This window comes from Pelophylax lessonae (genome assembly GCF_965119305.1).
Source record: "Pelophylax lessonae genome assembly, chromosome: 4".
NCBI classification, from domain to species: domain Eukaryota; kingdom Metazoa; phylum Chordata; class Amphibia; order Anura; family Ranidae; genus Pelophylax; species Pelophylax lessonae.
This window is the reverse complement of record NC_138771.1, coordinates 633,371,070-633,388,924: the sequence shown is the minus strand read 5'-3', so window position 1 is coordinate 633,388,924 and position 17,855 is coordinate 633,371,070. Positions and strand designations below refer to the sequence as shown.

At 43.2% G+C, this 17,855-nt stretch overlaps 1 protein-coding gene across 1 annotated transcript; it reads right to left on the bottom strand.

Annotated features, from left to right (window-relative positions):
• Positions 1-277: 277 nt before the first annotated feature.
• Positions 278-17,244, bottom strand: LOC309554705 (extracellular calcium-sensing receptor-like; the record flags this gene model as incomplete). Its single annotated transcript, XM_082256409.1, has 5 exons — positions 278-1,182; positions 1,269-1,392; positions 14,007-14,234; positions 14,325-15,143; positions 16,987-17,244. 5 exons carry the CDS (start codon positions 17,242-17,244, stop codon positions 278-280), a joined length of 2,334 nt encoding a protein of 777 aa, XP_082112535.1.
• Between the last annotated feature and the right edge of the window lie 611 nt (positions 17,245-17,855).

Sequence of the window (17,855 nt, the reverse complement as noted above, 5' to 3'; positions counted from 1 at the left end):
TGAGCCACTCTAAAATGCTCACCCACTTCTAAAGGGATGCAGACACTGCAGGTATTTCCTATACAACACAGAGATTGCTTAGGTTGTTGTAATGAAGGCAGACCTTCCCATTCAGAAATCAGTAAGAGAAAGAACATGGTGAAACAAACAGCAGTTCCGTTAGAACAGAGAAAGTTATGAATCTACAAAATACTTTCCTAAAATCCAAACCACATAAACAGTTTTATGATTACATAACTGTAGTCCTGCATAAGACATATGTCTACATTTTTAGTTTTCAGCCACAGTTTTTTTTCATCAGTAGTCCTTTAGAGTTCATATCTGGTCGAAACAATATGATGAAACATTTTGGAAGGAAAATACAAATCACAAGAGCCCAGCTAGAAGATAAAATGGCAAAGATCTCGGTGGCTACAATATATTTCCCTTGTGAGCTGAGAGAGGCTGGGATGTAGGATATCCAAACACTGAGGAAAGCCAACATGCTAAAGGTAATAAACTTTGCCTCATTGAAGCTGTCCGGTAATCTTCTAGCAAAGAATGCAACAATAAGACTGATGGTGGCTAGGAGACCAAGGTATCCTAACATGAACCAGAATGCTGTAGGAGAACCTTCATTGCAGCTCAAAATAATCACCTTTGACTGAGTTTTAGAGTCAAACTCGGGAAAAGGAGGTGAAGAAGAAAGCCAAGTCACACAGATGGATACTTGGATTAGTAAACAAAGAACAATGAGTGAGTAGGATACTCTTATACTAGTAAATTTTCTTAACTGACTTCCTGGCTTGGTGGCTTTGAAGGCAATGACAACTGTAATAGTTTTGGCTAGAACACAAGAAATACACAATGAAAAGACCAAACCAAATGTAACCTGGCGGAGAAGGCACTTATCTAGTTGCGGGTATCCAATAAACGCCAATGAGCAAAGGAAGCAGAGGCACAAAGATATGAGTAGAAGACAGCTTAAAGACCAGTTGTTGGCTCGCACTATTGGTGTGGTCCTATAATGGATGAACAGTCCCAAAATTCCAAGTGGAACAACGGAAGAGAATATGGCAATGGAAGCCAAGTTAATGCCAAGTGCTTCACTGTAGGAGAGGAACTCAATGGGCTTTGGCAAACATGCATCTTGTTGGAGATTGGGCCACATATACCAGGGGCAAGGGAGGCAATTCACAGCATCTAGAGAAGAAAGCTAGTGTCAGTATTGCAAAAAGCACAGTTTGTGTGTAGAAACCTACATTATCAAACATAATCTTATAAAGCACCTGTTTCATTGGAGATTTGTCCCTGAGGACAAGGTACGCACTGGAAACAGCAGATGGGTTTTCCAGGAATGGTCACCTTCATAAATCCTGGAGAACAGCTAGAACTGCACTTTGATGGTGAAACCTTATGAAAATAAATAGAATATGCAAGGAATCAGAAAACAGATCCATATAAGCCTTGTGCTTAGTTAATGATAAAGTGGACCTACTGTGAACATTTCCATGTACTACAGATGTAACGCTCATTGTAACGCTATTATTCCTGGATTTCATAAGAATTAACATATGGCAGAATAACAGGCTATGCTTACCTTCCAATACAGACCCAAAAACATTTATCTCAAGGTTGGTTCTTTCCTCCGGGTAGAATAAAAATGGGCTCCAGTCACTTTTAAAGATGCAAACTTTTGTTTAGCAGATGGTATAGAGCAGTAATCTCCAAACTGCGGCCTGAGGGCTGGGTGTGGCCCATTGCTTGCCTTTTTTATGCTCTTTGGAAAATATTCCTCCCACTAAATACAAGGCACTATTCCTTCTACACCAACAGTGGGGCATAATTCCTGTCATTGATACCAACAAAAGGGCACTATTCCTACCACTGACCCCAACAATGGGAAACTATTCTTCTCACTGACACCAATGATGGCGCACTAGTGCTTCCCCTGATACCCATAATGGGCACTATTCCTCCCACTAACACCAGTGATTTACTCCAATTGACACCAGAGCATTTTCTACTCACACTGGCCACAGTCCGACCCCTGAAAGTTTGAAGGGCAGTAAACTGGCCCTTTATTCAGAAGGTTTGGAGACCCTTGGAGGGTCTCTAAGAAGTACTGAGTGGTCATTTGATTGCCATATGGGTTGTCCTCTGAAGGAATAGTGCTGGAAAATTGCTTGTGTTGTGTGTCTTCAGTGACATTTTTCTATACCAGGACATTTAGGACCCCCATGCATGTATACCTATATGAATGTATTGAGAGGTCAAGGCAACAGCTAGTGCATTCACATGTCGCTAATTGTGCCAACAGTGTTCTTTTCTGGCAGAAGATAGACACACTTGTTATTGTGACATTACAATAATTAAGGCAACCATACTATAATATCAATTACACAATGGCACATTCTCTGCCCCAAACTAACAAGCCCATAAGGACTGTAGACATAGACATGGAAAGGATGTCTAAAAGCATGTCAGTTTTTGGCACAGAGGTTTCCAGCAGATGTCATAGGTGTGCACTTCTCTGTTTCCTGTATACCGCCTACATGAAATAAGAGTGAGCTCCCACAGCTGGCATCCAGTGTACCCACAGCTGAGGGGAACAATGTTCTTTGGATCATACTTTGGCATAAGTGAGGTTATATCTCCCCAATGAAACGCAGACAGTAATGTAAAAAACTGGTAGAGGTTCTACTTCTAATAATACATAGTTCTAGCAAAGGATTTTTTTTCTAGAGCCTTGTTTTGTTGGGGCACAATGGTGGTTAACTGGGCTTCATATGTGCCCTGTCACAATAGGGTTCTGTTCTCAGTCCCTACTTTGGGTACCATCTTCATGTTCTCCCTTTGCCTGCATGGGTTTCCTGGAGGTTAATGATGAGCAGAGTGATTAGTTACCACAAAATGTATTTTGCAGCAAAATGACTAAATTAAAAGCAAAGAATCCTTTTTCCCTCTTTACTTAGTGGGTTTTTTTGTATGAGAGTAGAAGTGTTCTCATCCAATATCTGTGTCTGACCTCACAAATGCTCTTTCTTCTAATTGGGCACAAACTCCCTCAGACAAGCTCCAGAATCTTGTGGAGAGACTTCTTAGAAAAGTTGAGACTGTTAAAGGGGGGGGGGGGGGATGTAGACAACCTCAATAATATTGGCCATGGATTTAGAAAAGGATGTCAAACAAGCTTATATACAGTGCATCCGGGAATTTTTCACAGCTCTTCACTTTTTCCACATTTTGTTATGTTACAGCCTTAATCCAAAAAGGATTAAATTCACTATTTTCCTCAAAATTCTTCAAACAACACCCCTAATGACAATGTGAAAGAAATTAGTTTGAAATCTTTCAATGTACATAAGTATTTGCAGCCTGTGCCATGACACTCAAAATTAAAGCGTGTCTTACCGCAAATCATGCTGTGGGGATGACTTTAAGTGGCAGGAACTGGGAGACTAGTCAGGATTAAGGGAACAATGAATTAAGCAATGTAAAGAGACATCCTTGATGAAAACCTGCTCCAGAGCGCTCTGGACTTTAAACTGGGAAGAAGGTTCATCTTCCAACAGGACAACAACCCTCAGCAATGTACAAAGACATCCTTGATGAAAACCTGCTCCAGAGCGCTCTGGACCTTAAATTGGTGCGAAGGTTCATCTTCTAACAGGACAACAACCCTAAGCACACAGCCAAGATAACAAAGGTGTGGCTACAGGACAACTCTGTGAATATCCAGCCAAAGCCCAGACTTAAACCCGATTGAACATATCTGGAGAGATCTGAAAATGGCTGCACCAATGCTCCCCATCCAACCTGATGGAGCTTGAGAGGTCCTGCAAAGAAGGATGGGAGAAACTGCCCAAAATTAGGTGTGCCAAGCTTGTAGCATCATACTCAAAAAGACTTGAGGCTGTAATTGGTGCCAAAGGGGCTTCAACAAAGTATGGAGCAAAGGCTGTGAATACTTATGTACATGGGATTTTTTTTCTTTAATAAATTGGCAAAGATTTCAAACAAAGTTATTTCACGTTGTCATTATGGTGTAGTGTTTGTAGAATTATGAAGAAAATAATGAATTTAATCCATTTTGGTTGTAACATAACAAAATGTGGAAAAATTGAAGTGCTGTGAATACCTTCCGGATACACTCTATGTATTATGGTCAGGTGTCTAGAACAGTGTTTCTCAACTATGGTCCTCAGGACTAGGGATGATCAAACTTTTCAAAAGTTCGGTTCCACCAGAACACCCGAACTTCCAGAAAGTTCAGCCCGGATTTCAGAACCCCATTGAAATCAATGGGACCCGAACTTCTGTAATCAAAAAACACAATTTTGAAGCCCTAAAACCCAATAAATGCCCCTAAAAAATGCCCCAGGGACTATTAATTACACAAAAAAAAGTTCTTAAAAATTGTCATTTTTGATAGAGAGCCAATTATTGAAAAAAAAAAAAAAAAATAAAAATGAGATTTCTTTGGATTTAGTGTCTAGGGGGTCTAAAAGGTGTACCTGTGAAGTTTCAGCTCTGTAGCATGTCCAGAACCAGAAAAAAAAGGTTGTTTGTATTAGAATTAATATAGAACAGGGATATGGCTCCGCTATTTTCACACCTTGCTGGTTTTGTAGCAAGCGTTTTTTTGGGCATTTTTTGGGGGTTAATGGAGGCAGGCATAACATCTGTACTTCTGTGTAGGGGTATATATACACACACACTTATATGTATATATACACATACACATATATAGGTGTGAAAGTAGCAGAACACTATACTTGCGCTAATGAAATAATTAACAGGCATGTGGTTCCGCTCCTATAACACCTATATATGTGTAAAATACATATAAGTGTGTGTGTATATATACCCCTATACAGAAGTTCAGATGTTTTGCCTGCCTCCAAAGACCCCAAAAAAATGCCCAAAAAAAAACGCCTGCAATAAACTGGGCGTTTTTTTTTGGCGCAGGCGTTTTTTTGGGCATTTTTTTGGGGTCTTTGGAGGCAGGCAAAACATCTGAACTTCTGTATAGGGGTATATGTACACACACACTTATATGTATATATACACATACATATATATAGGTGTGATAGGAGCGGAGACATATGCCTGTTAATTATTTCATTAGCGCAAGCATAGGGTTCTGCTATTTTCACACCTATAGATGTGTAGGTGTATATATACATACTTGTGTGTATATATATACCCCTATACAGAAGTTCAGATGTCATGCCTGCCTCCAAATACCCCAAAAAATGCCCCAAAAAAACACCTGCAATAACACACCTGGGCGTTTTTTTTGGTGCAGGCGTTTTTTGGGGCATTTTTTTGGGGTCTTTGGAGGCAGGCAAAACATCTGAACTTCTGTATAGGGGTATATATACACACACACTTATATGTATATATACACATACACATATATAGGTGTTATAGGAGCGGAACCCTATGCCTGTTAATTATTTCATTAGTGCAAGCATAGTGTTCTGCTACTTTCACACCTATATATGTGTAGGTGTATATATACATACATGTGTGTTTATATATACCCCTATACAGAAGTTCAGATGTCATGCCTGACTCCAAACATGTCCTCAAAAAAGCCCTATAAACGCCTGCAGCAAAAAGCAGGGTGACCGGCGAGAAGCCATATCCCTGTTCTATAAGTGACCTAAGAGAAACAATCTTTTCTCTATAGCGGTCACCCTGACATGGAAGGGTTTGGTCCCCCTGCCATAGCAGTCAGAGTCAGTTCACCCTACACTACACTATGGTCACCCTGGCACTTAACACTTTCCCTACAGAAACTAGATATTTTAATCTAACTAAAGTAGAAAATAGCACCCTAACTACACTAGATATCCCTTTCCTCACACTAATAATTGCTAAATGACACTTTTGAAGCAGAAGTAACAGAACTGCTTCCACTCTCTTCCACATCCCTGTATTACAATGCTAGGAATTTGGCAGGGCTATCTTATATACTGGGGGGCGTATTCACTAATGATTGGCCTCTGGACCCCCTAGTCACTCCAATCACATTCCTAGCATTATTCTGCCCCCTCAATTGGCTTTTACTAATAGTTCTGGTCCAATCACTGGCTTTTAAAGCCCACTTCCTGTCCCATTGCATTTTGGTCGGTTCTGGTTGCCGAATTCAGAGCTTTTTCAGCAAAAAGTTCGGAATTCGGCTGAATTTCGAACACCCAATGTTCGGGTCGAACCGATGGTCGACCCGAACCGTTCGATCATCCCTACTCAGGACACACTAACAGGCCAGGTTTGCAAGGAAACTGAAATACATAATTTGCTGCTCAGTGATTGCAGTATTCTAGTCTGCATCTCCCCAAGGTAATACTTAAAATCTGGCCTGTTAGTGTGCCCTGAGGACCGGAGTTGAGAACCACTGGTCTAGATCACCTTTGGGATGAATAAGAGCGGAGACTCCGATCCAGGCCTTCTTGTCCAACATCAGTGCCTGACCTCACAAGCGCGCTTCTGGAAGAATGGTCAAACATTCCCATAGACACATGCCTAAACCTTGTGGACAGCCTTCCCAGATGAGTTGAATCTGTTATAGCTGCAAAGGGTGGGCCAACTCAATATTGAACCCTACAGACTAAAGCCCCGTACACACGTGTCGAAAATTTGACAGGGAGTTTTCGTCCGACGACCGATCTGCCGATTTTTGGCTTGTTAGTATGATGCTTCCGACAACCAACTCTGACTTTTCGGCCGAAAAAACTCTGGTTTGCAGACTATAAAATTTTTGTTGCCCACCAACATAACGGCCGATTTTCGTGCAGTCAGTACAGATTTCGACAGGGAAAAATCTGATGAGCAAGTCTGGGCATGCTCAGTGAAGAAAGAACACAAAGAAAGCAAACCAACACATGACATCACTTCTGAAGTAGAATTTTGTTGGGCGAGAAAATTCGTGTGCAGTCTAGGCACATTCCAACCAACAAAACACAACTCTGGACAAAAGACGGACGATCGGTCAACCGATAATCGTTGCTTGTGTACGGGGCTTAAGACTGGGATGCCATTAAAGTACATGTGTGTGTAAAGGAACGTGTCCCAATACTGTTGGTGCTATAGTGTATATATGATACACTGGTATTGGCAGTTGTGAACTATGCATGTGACAGAGACACCTAGGAACAGTCCAAGTAATTTTGTCCTGCACTTTTCCTCAACATGACAGCAAACAAGCTTAGTATAAATGCTGGAGGACTTTGTTTAGCAAATCTATAGCATAAAAAAAGAAATAAATATATGCTTGTCCGAGGAAAGAAAGAAAGAAAGAAAGAAAGAAAGAAAGAAAGAAAGAAAGAAAGAAAGAAAGAAAGAAAGAAAGAAAGAAAGAAAGAAAGAAAGAAAGAAAGAAAGAAAGAAAGAAAGAAAGAAAGAAAGAAAGAAAGAAAGCTAAGCATTTTTGCACTTTGTAATATAATTTACTTCATGCACATTTTCAGCACTTCTTTACCTGTTTTTCCTTCTTCCAAAAAAAAAGGAAAATCACATTATGGTATTACGCCATGTAACACGTTCTTAACTGTACACTTTACATGCTTTACCTGCACAAGGTGTTTCCATTGACAGCACTCCAGCACTCCTTGCATTGCCATGTATACGGTACAAAGCACTCTCATGTAGTCTGTGCCAAGCTTGGCAAGGCTCACCAGACTGGCATAAACCAATGTAGCAAGGTTTCCAGTGTCTAATAATACCTTCATGTCTTTCCATTGTAATACGACATACACTATAGTACCAAAAGTATTGGGACGCCTGCCTTTACACACACACACATGAACTTTAATAGCCTCCAAGTCTTAGTCCGTAGGATACAATTTTGAGTTGCCCACCCTTTGCAGCTATAACAGCTTCAACTCTTCTGGGAAGGCTGTCCACAAGGTTTAGGAGGGTGTCTATGGGAATGTTTGACTAATCTTCCAGAAGTGCATTTGCGAGGTCAGGCACTGATGTGGACTAGAAGCCCTGGCTTGCAATCTCCGCTATAATTATTCCCAAAGGTGTTCTATCTGGTTAAAGTCAGGACTCTGTGCAGGCCAGTCAAGTTCCTCCACCCCAAACTCACTCATCCTTGACTTTATGGACTTTGCTTTGTGCACTGGTCCAAATCATTTGGTGGAGAGGAGGTTATGGTGTGGGGTTGTTTTTCAGGGGTTGGGCTTGGTCCTTTAGTTCCAGTGAAGGGAACTCTTAAGGCGCCAGCATACCAAGACATTTTTGACAATTTCATGCTCCCAGTTGGAACAGTTTGGGGATGGCGCCTTCCTGTTCCAATATGACTGCCCCTAATAGGTTTTCCAAACAGAATAGCAGCACTCCCATGTGGTCTGTGCCAAGCTTGTCAAGGCCCACCAGACTGGCATAAACCAATGTGTCAAGGTTTCCAGTGTCTACTAATACCTCCACCAAATGTCTTTCCATTTTATTAGGACATATCTGCTTTCCAGTCTCAATTCCTTGGTGTGCCCTTTACCATGTATATGTGGAAAAACAGAGATGACACAAACACACTGTCCACAATCCTGCACTGGCTGGCTGTCGCATTCTGTGAGTGTTTCCCGTACCACACTGAAAACACTGACTTTCTGATCTGCTGCTGGTGCCAATGTAAGGCTAAGGGCACCCCAAATGCAAAGCGCAAATGCAGTGTGAATGCAAGCACCAAAGCGCATTCTACCGCAATACCATGCAGTTTGGTGCTGTACTGTTTTTAAAGGTACTGCAAACACTGCTTTCTTCGCAATATGAATGGGCTGCACAATCTGACTGCACAGGAACATGCAGGAATCACACAATAACATGTGTTGTGTTCCTATGTGGTCCCGGTGTGAACCTGCTCTAAACAAAATCACTGAAATAAAACTGACACAGAGCCTTTTTTCCTCTAGATGGTATTTGACCAACTTGTCTGTAAATGTTTGTATGACTGTGGTGGTGACTAGAAATGTCCCGAACTATTCGCCGGCGAACATCGCCGCCCCCTATACATCATCATTGAGCAAACTTTGACCCTGTACCTCACAGTCAGCAGACACATTTCAGCCAATCAGCATACCCTCCCTCCCAGATCCTCCCACCTCCTATAAAAAGCAAGGACAGCATCCATCTTAGATTCATTCTGAAGCTGCAGTGTTAGTTAGAGCAGGGAGAGTGCTGCTGCTGAATTAATAGGGAAATCGTTAGTTAGGCAAGTGTTCTGTGTCCACTCCTGCTGTAAGGACAGCGTCCTGACAGCACCCCAAAAAGCTCTTTTTAGGGTTGGTACATCAGTCTGCTTTTTTTTTTTCTCTATATATATATGGCAGTTGCCTGCCCGTGTGTGAGAGGCCACAGGCCCACAGACTGTACTGTGTGCACACCACTCATATAGGGTGGCACAGTACCTTGCAGATAAAAAAGTAATTTAATTTTTTCTCTGTATTATAATTGTAGTTGCTTGCCAGTGAGTGTCAGGTCCACAGACTGTACTGTGCCCACTGCCCACCACTCATATAGGGTAGCGCAGCACCTTGCAGATAAAAAAATCATTTCATTTTTCCTCTGTAATATAATTGCAGTTGCCTGCCAGTGAGTGCCAGGTCCACAGACTGTACTGTGCCCACTGCCCACCAGTCATATAGGGTGGCACAGCACCTTGCAGATAAAAAAATTCATTTAATTTTTCCTCAGTAATATAATTGCAGTTGCCTGCCAGTGAGTGTCAGGTCCACAGACTGTACTGTGCCCACTGCCCACCACTCATATAGGGTGACACAGCACCTTGCAGATACAAAATTAATTAAATTTTTCCTCTGTAATATAATTGCAGTTGCCTGCCAGTGAATGTCAGGCCCACAGACTGTACTGTGTCCACTGCCCACCACTCATATAGGGTGGCACAGCACCTTGCAGATAAAAAAATTCATTTCATTTTTCCTCAGTAATATAATTGCAGTTGCCTGCCAGTGAGTGTCAGGTCCACAGACTGTACTGTGCCCACTGCCCATCACTCATATAGGGTGGCACAGCACCTTGCAGATACAAAATAAATTTAATTTTTCCTCTGTAATATAATTGCAGTTGCCTGGCAGTGAGTGTCAGGCCCACAGACTGTCCTGTGCCCACTGCCCACCACTCAGATAGGGTGGCACAGTACCTTGCACGCATAGTACCACTAATCTAAAAAAAAATGACAGGCAGAGGCAGGCCACCCCGCAGGGGCCGTCGTGGTTGTGGTGCTGTGATTTCCTTTGGCCCTAGAATAATGCCCAGTGTTCAGAGGCCACGTACCCTGAACTCGAAAAATTCTGAGGACATAGTTCACTGGCTTACACAGGACACCCAATCTTCAACAGCTTCCGCTTGGAACCTTGATGCACCATCCTCCTCCAGCTCAGCTTCGGGCACCTCTCAAGTTACCACTCGCCTGCCCGCCGCCACCACCTACACTAGCACCACAGCCGCTTCACTTGTTCTGTGAGAGGAGTTATTAACACATCAGTTGGAAGAAATGAGTGATGCACAACCATTAGTGCCAGAGGATGTAGATAACAGGGATATGTCTCAGTCAGGCAGCATTACACACATGGACGTACGGTGTGATGATGATGATGTTGTAGCCGCTGCTGCTTCCTTTGCTGAGTTGTCAAATACAAGTGAAGCGGTTGATGATGACGATGTGTCCGTGGATGTCACGTGGGTGCCCGCTCGAAGAGAAGAAGAACAGAAGGGAAAGTTCAGATGGGAAGACAGAGAGGAGGAGGAGAGGAGTTGGAAGCAGGTGGAGGTCGTCGCAAGGAGCTAGTGTAGGCTCATGCGTCCTTTTGAGGAGGTGACAAACCTAGTCAGTCGCACCGAAGGCACCATCAGCAACATCATCCAATTTGTTTTATTCCTGGAGTGTGCCCTGCGAAGAGTGCTGGATCAGGCCATAGATGAGCATGAAGGGGAAGAGGAAGAGTTGTGGTCACCATCACCACCAGAAACAGCCTTATCATCATCGCTTGCTGGACCTGCGGCAACGCTGGAAGAGGAGTCTGAGGAAGAGGAGTCAGAGGAGGAATGTGGCTTTGAGGAGGAGGAACACCAACCACAGCAGGCATCCCAGGGTGCTCGTTGTCACCTATCTGGTACCCGTGGTGTTGTACATGGGTGGGGAAAAAACAGACCTTCAATGAGATAAGTGAGGATGAGGAATGGGAAATGAGTAGCTCGGCATCCAACCTTGTGCAAATGGGGTCTTTCATGCTGTCATGTCTGTTGAGGGACCCTCATATAAAAAGGCTGAAGGAGAACGACCTCTACTGGGTGGCCACGCTACTAGACCCCCCGTATAAGCAGAAAGTGTCTGAAATGGTACCGAATTACCGGCAGTCGGAAAGGATGCAGCAGTTAAAAAACAAGTTAAAAAGAATGCTTTACACAGCGTATAAGGGTGATGTCACAGCACAACGGGAATCTAACAGGGGAAGAGGTGAAAGTAATTCTCCTCCTACCACGAGCACGCCGGCAAGGACAGGACGCTTTAAGGATGTGTTGTTGATGAAGGACATGCAGAGCTTTTTAAGTCCTACGCGTCACCACAGCCCTTCGGGGTCCGCCCTCAGAGAACGACTCGACCGACAGGTAGCAGACTACCTCGCCTTAACTGCAGATATCGACACTCTGAGGAGCGATGAACCCCTTGACTACTGGGTGTGCAGGCTTGACCTGTGGCCTGAGCTATCCCAATTTTCGATAGAACTTCTGGCCTACCCCGCTTCAAGTGTCCTGTCAGAAAGGACCTTCAGCGCAGCAGGAGGTATTGTCACTGAGAAGAGAAGTCGCCTAGGTCAAAAAATTCTAGATTACCTCACCTTTATTAAGATGAATGAGGCATGGATCCTGAAGGGACTGACAGTGGGGGATGCATTTGACTAAAAAAGGCCTGATGAGATGCCATGGGCTAAAAATGGTCCACACGCTGCTGTCTTTAATCTATGCATGCCGGATGACTTGCGTGACTTCTCCGCCAATAACTAGGGTTCAAGCCGCAATGTTTTAGTGCACTTTCTGCCTGGAAAACGTAAATTTTTCCGGCTGCACTGGCGTCTGGTGTTGCACTGTGGCTGCAAAAACAAAACAAAAAAAAAGGCACATACATGTGTCAATTCCCCTTTGTGATCGTTAACTTTTTGTGGTGAAGGGGCTTGCTTATCACAATGAAGCAATCACCTCTATGAGTGTGTTGGCAATGTTGGCACACCCCAGATGATAAGGTTGTTGCTTCATTGTGAACAGACCAAAAGCGATCGGCTGGATAATTTTTTAATAGAAAAAACATTAATTTTCTTTGTGATCATCTAAGGTGATCATTAAAGCCTACTAGGCCAACAATGGGCCCACACTGCAGAATCATCGTTTTCTGGGTCACTTAACTGTCACTGAACTACCTCAGCACGACGCATAGAGGAATAAAATTTATGTCAACTGTTGACAACTCTTTGCAGTTGTCTAAAATCTATTTGATACAGGTCCCCTGATAGGGGACATAACAGGGATTAAACTGATAAGATTAGTACTACTTAACACACCACTCATATAGGATGGCACAGTACATTGCACGGCGCACGCGCAGTGCCCCAAATTGGAAGTAAGAGGACCGACCAACCATCTTTTTCCATCTCCCGGGTCCTAAAATCTATTCCATACACTGACCCCTGATAGGGGACAAAACAGAGATTAAACTGGTAAGAATAGTTCTACTTAACACACCACTCATATAGGATGGCGCAGTACATTGCACGGCGCACGCGCAGTGCCCCAAATTGGGAGTAAGAGGACTGACCAACCATCTTTTTCCATCTCCCGGTTCCTAAAATCTATTCCATACACTGGCCCCTGATAGGTGACAAAACAGAGATTAAACTGTGGAGCTGGGTATTTTTTGGCCGCGTTACTGAACGCTCATGCACAATGGCTGTAGGCTCATGCGTCCTTTTGTGGAGGTGACAAACCTGGTCAGTCAAACCCAAGGCAACATCATCGACCTCATCCCATATGCGGTTTTTTTGGAGCGTGCCCTGCGAAGAGTGCTGGATCAGGCCGTAGATGAGCATGAAGAGGAAGAGTTGTGGTCACCATCATCACCAGAAGCAGCCTTGTCATCCACGATTGCTGGACCTGTGGCAACTGAAGAAGAGGAGTCAGAGGAGAAAGGTGGCTTTGGGGAGGTGGAAGACCAACCACAGCAGGCGTCCCAGGGGGCTTGTTGCCACCTTTCGGGGACCCTTGGTGTTGTACGTGGCTGGCTGGGTGGAGGAAGAGACCTTCAATGACGTCAGTGAGGACAAGGAAAGGGACATGGCTAGCTTGGTATCCAACCTTGTACAAATGGGGAGTTTGGGGTTGTGCAAATGGACTGTTTGCGGTTGTTTGCGGTGCGTTAATCGGGGAGTTTGGTCTGTCAGAGTTTGGTCTGTCACTGTGAAGCGGGCGTAACCCTTACACTACCTGATCGATACAACATCGTACCTGATCGTATACACACACTGGATGTTTTAAAGCACGTATTCCAAACAATTTAGGAATGTTAGGTGATTTATGCCCTTTATGGATTAAAACCCGACTCTGCGTCAACTACGTAATTTTCCATGGGAGTTTTGCCATGGATCCCCCTCCGGCATGCCACAGTCCAGGTGTTAGTCCCCTTGAAACAACTTTTCCATCACTATTGTGGCCATAAAGAGTCCTTGTGGGTTTTAAAATTTGCCTGCCTATTGAAGTCTATAGCGGTTCGCCCCTTCGCGAACATTTGCGGAAGTTCGCGCTCACCGTTCGCGAACGGAAAATTTTATGTTCGCGACATCTCTAGTGGTGACAGCATTTTAGAACTTCCCACAAAGGCAGGGATAGATATATATGATTCTTTGTATTTTGTAAACTATATAGACAGGGAAACAATAAATGATAAGCTTCCTAAAGAAGATACATCTACATAGCATGAGTTTTTTTTTTCATCTGGTGCATCGTACCATTGTTTTGTTATTATTCCATACAATGCCAGCATGGTCTAGACTCATAGTGTTCCCATCTGTGGAGCTGGAGTCATATCTTCCTACTATAACTTGCTCCAAGGACCCAGTAGAACTTATCTGCCAGTTCACAATATCATAAAGGGCTGGAGGATCCCCATTGTCATAAAAAAATATGTTTGTCTTGTCTGAAGTCTGAAACCTTGTTGTTTTAATATAATGGAGAAGCTGGAAAACAACATTAGGAAGAAAGGGATTTAAAGAAAAACAAATACAACATATAATCAATTGACTTTGGGAAAAATACGAATAACGTACTTGCCAAGGGTCAAATGACAAAATGTTTGCACATCCATTATGAAATGGGCCTTTTCCTGGTTGGCAGTGAAGCAGATTGTGTAAGGCCCATGCAAATGCATAAACTGAAGTGTAGACCATGAAGGTTATTCCAAAATCAACTTTCAGCATTGACTTCCCAAGATTTTCTTCTCCAGTGCAGTCATGTACTGTTTTGTTACTTGCCCTATCATCTGAATTCAGGGGGTTAATCCATCTGCAAGAAAACATTTGCTCCCAGAACTCTATTATGAAAGAATCATTTGGAGCTTTTGATGGGTGTAAGCTGTTCAGATACTCCATAAATCCTGGCAACTGCCCTGCATGGACAGCAAACCCAAGAGTGCCTATAAAGACTTGCTGATACTTTTCTGTAGAAAAAAGATTAGAGGTTGACCATGCTTCACTGGCTATCCAGATTTTATCAGTCACATTCTGTCTTGCCAACTCTTCTACAACTGGTAAAAAATCTGATTTGGAGGACAACACTGCCACAACTTTGGCTGTTGACTCCTTGATAACATTGACAATGTGTGGAGCATTCCTGTTGGCCTGGCTGGTCATAATTGTTTCTATGAAAGCTACACATGCACCGGCATTGATTAATTCCTGCTTTACCGCCTGGAGACTTAGTTGACCATAGTCATCATCGCTTGCTAGAATGCCAACCCATGACCAACCAAAATACAGGATTAGGTTAGCAAGACCTCGGGACTGAAATACATCACTAGGTATGGTGCGAAAGAAAGAAGGAAATATGTCTCTGTTGCTGAGAGTTGGGCTGGTTGAGGAGTAGCTTATCTGTGGATTTAAAAATAATAACACGAATACTATAAGACATACTGGATAAACAAGGAAACTTTGGTCCATGGTAGCTTGGTTCCACCTATATATGTATAGGATGTAATGTACATTTAAGAGGATCACGTTTCTTGGGAAGAACATCACCACCTGATTATGAAATGCCAAATTAAAGGTATAAGACATCAACACTGTAAGGAAAAAGTTATATTATATTTGGCCTCTAGTGTACTAATCTAGACAAAAGTGACATCACTGTGCCTTTACTGCAGTCAAGTTGACTTGCATTTACATGACATGAAAAATAGTCTATTGTCTAGGAGAGTCTTTGTATCTTTTGAGTTCTAATGCACTGAAGAGATTGTAAAGCCTCTGGTTTTTCACCTTAATGCATTCTATGTGAAAAACCTTCTTTGCAGCAGCTGCCCCCGGAGCCCCTCCTTTTCCTACCTGAGCCCATCTGTTCCATCGAGGTGCATGAGCCCAGTGGTTTCAGCCACTGTCCCTGTCCTCATTGAATAGATTGCTTGTCATTCAAGGCCAGTGATATGGGAGCAATAGGGGGGGGGGGGTCGATTCCCACTTTCTGTGTGAATAGACCCAGCAGTGAGACTCGGGAGTGAGCCCGCACGGATGCTTACCATGAAAGGTGGCTCTCCGTGGGGGCAATGATGAAGAGGAGAAGCCAGGAGCACCGGCAAGGCACCCCAGAAGAGGAGGATTAGGGCCGCTCTGTGCAAAATCCTTGTACAGACTAGGTAAGTATGACATGTTTGGTATTTTTCGCCTTAGTTATACTGCAGCTGGTCGGCTCTGTTACGCTAAAGGACGTACCTGTACGTTGTTTCATGTAGCAGTTAGTGGCGCACTGCCGGAGGCTAGAGGGGCAGATTGGCTAGAGGGGGAGCCAATCAGCGGGTCCGGAGGATGCGATGTCCGCTGGGCACCCGTGATCTCTCCCCGTGGAGACAGAACGGCGGTCTGCCGAAGTAAACTGCGTTTCTGTCAATGATGAACACAGGAATCCTGTGCTCCTCCTATGTAGGAACACAGGTCTCTGTGTTCATCCAGTAAGTACATCCCCCACACAGTTAGAAAGCACCCCTAGGCACACATTTAACCCTTCGATCGCCCCTGGTGTTAACCCCTTCCCTGCCAGTGGCAGTAGTACAGTAACAGTGCATAGTTTTAGCACTGATTACTGTAATAATGTCACTGGTCCCCTCAAAAGTGTCAAAAGTGTCAGTTATGTGTTATACCTGTAGGCAATTTGCCCCCCTGCAACCCCTACATCCTTCCTTGTTTCTAGGATGTGAAAACAATTGTTTTTCATTCCTGTTATTCTGGAAGTGAGTGTCCAATGTTTTTCCCATACTAGCAACAACATGGGATGTAAGGGTTGCTAGTATGGGAAATTTTTCGACCTGGCTTCTAGGGTGTCTAAATGGCCTACAGGTATGACTAGAACATGAATGAGCACAGCTTTTTATTATCTGCTTGGGCCTTTTGACTGCATATATTATTTTCTGGAAAAGGGGAATTAGCCTTTAAATGAAAACATGTATTAAAGTGTACTTAGATAGAGTGATGAGGGGTTCGAATTTGTTTTATCTTTTTCTTGCTGTCTGTGTTACCGCAGGAGAAATTTACTTTTTTCTACATGTCCTAGTAACCATTGTCACTGGGACTTGAAAGTGAGGGTACTATCCGGTCAAAGTCAGACAGTGCATTGCTTGCATTAGGAGAATACATTTAAAGATGTAAAAATTAATATATACTGGCTTTAAGGTGTATATTTTATATCTGCCCAAAGTTCAGCTTTAAGAAAAGTATTATTTTGTACCTGTGGATATCTATAAAGACCTAAAATGTGTGCCATTAGAATGGAGCGTGTAGACCCAGAGTCACCAACGATACCAGCAAAAGTGCCTGTTTGTTCACACCGATAATTTGGAATGCTTTCCTTCCCTCCAGACAACATCCACAGAGTTCCTTCTACTGCCCGTCTGAGTACAGTACAAGTGTCGTAGATCTGGTAGCCCAGGGTGAGATTGGGTAGAAGGTTTGAATCCTTGTTAATCTCTTCTATGGCATATATCATGGCTTGCATGCTATGGTAATTATCACGTTCAAGGCTAGTAAAACAAATACAAATAATTATACTCTTCATATACTTTGTATTTCATAAAGCATACAAAAAAACAAAAACAAAAAAAGTTTAGTTAGTCAATCTCCAGCTTCCTCCAACCTATACACATCCAGGGTGTACCATTGCTGAACATGTAACTATCATATACAACAATTATCATATACTATCATAGGTTAAACTGGATGGATTGATGTCTTTTTTCAAGCTCACAAACTATGTAACTATGTAACAAGTGGGACAATGAGAGTTTTTGCTAACAGATTATTTTTTATAGGACGCATAGAATTTTATATGGCTGGGAAAATAAGTCCTTTAAAGCAGTGGTCCTCAACTCCGGTCCTCAGGGCCCACTAACAGGCCAGATTTTAAGTATTACCTTGGGGAGATGCAGACTGGAGTACTGCAATCACTGAGCAGCAAATGATATCACCTGGGATGTATTTCAGTTATCTTGCAAACCTGGCCTGTTAGTGGGCCCTGAGGACTAGGGATGATCGAACTTTTGAAAAGATTGGTTCGGCCAGAACATCCGAACTACCCGAAAGTTCGGCCCGGATTTCAGA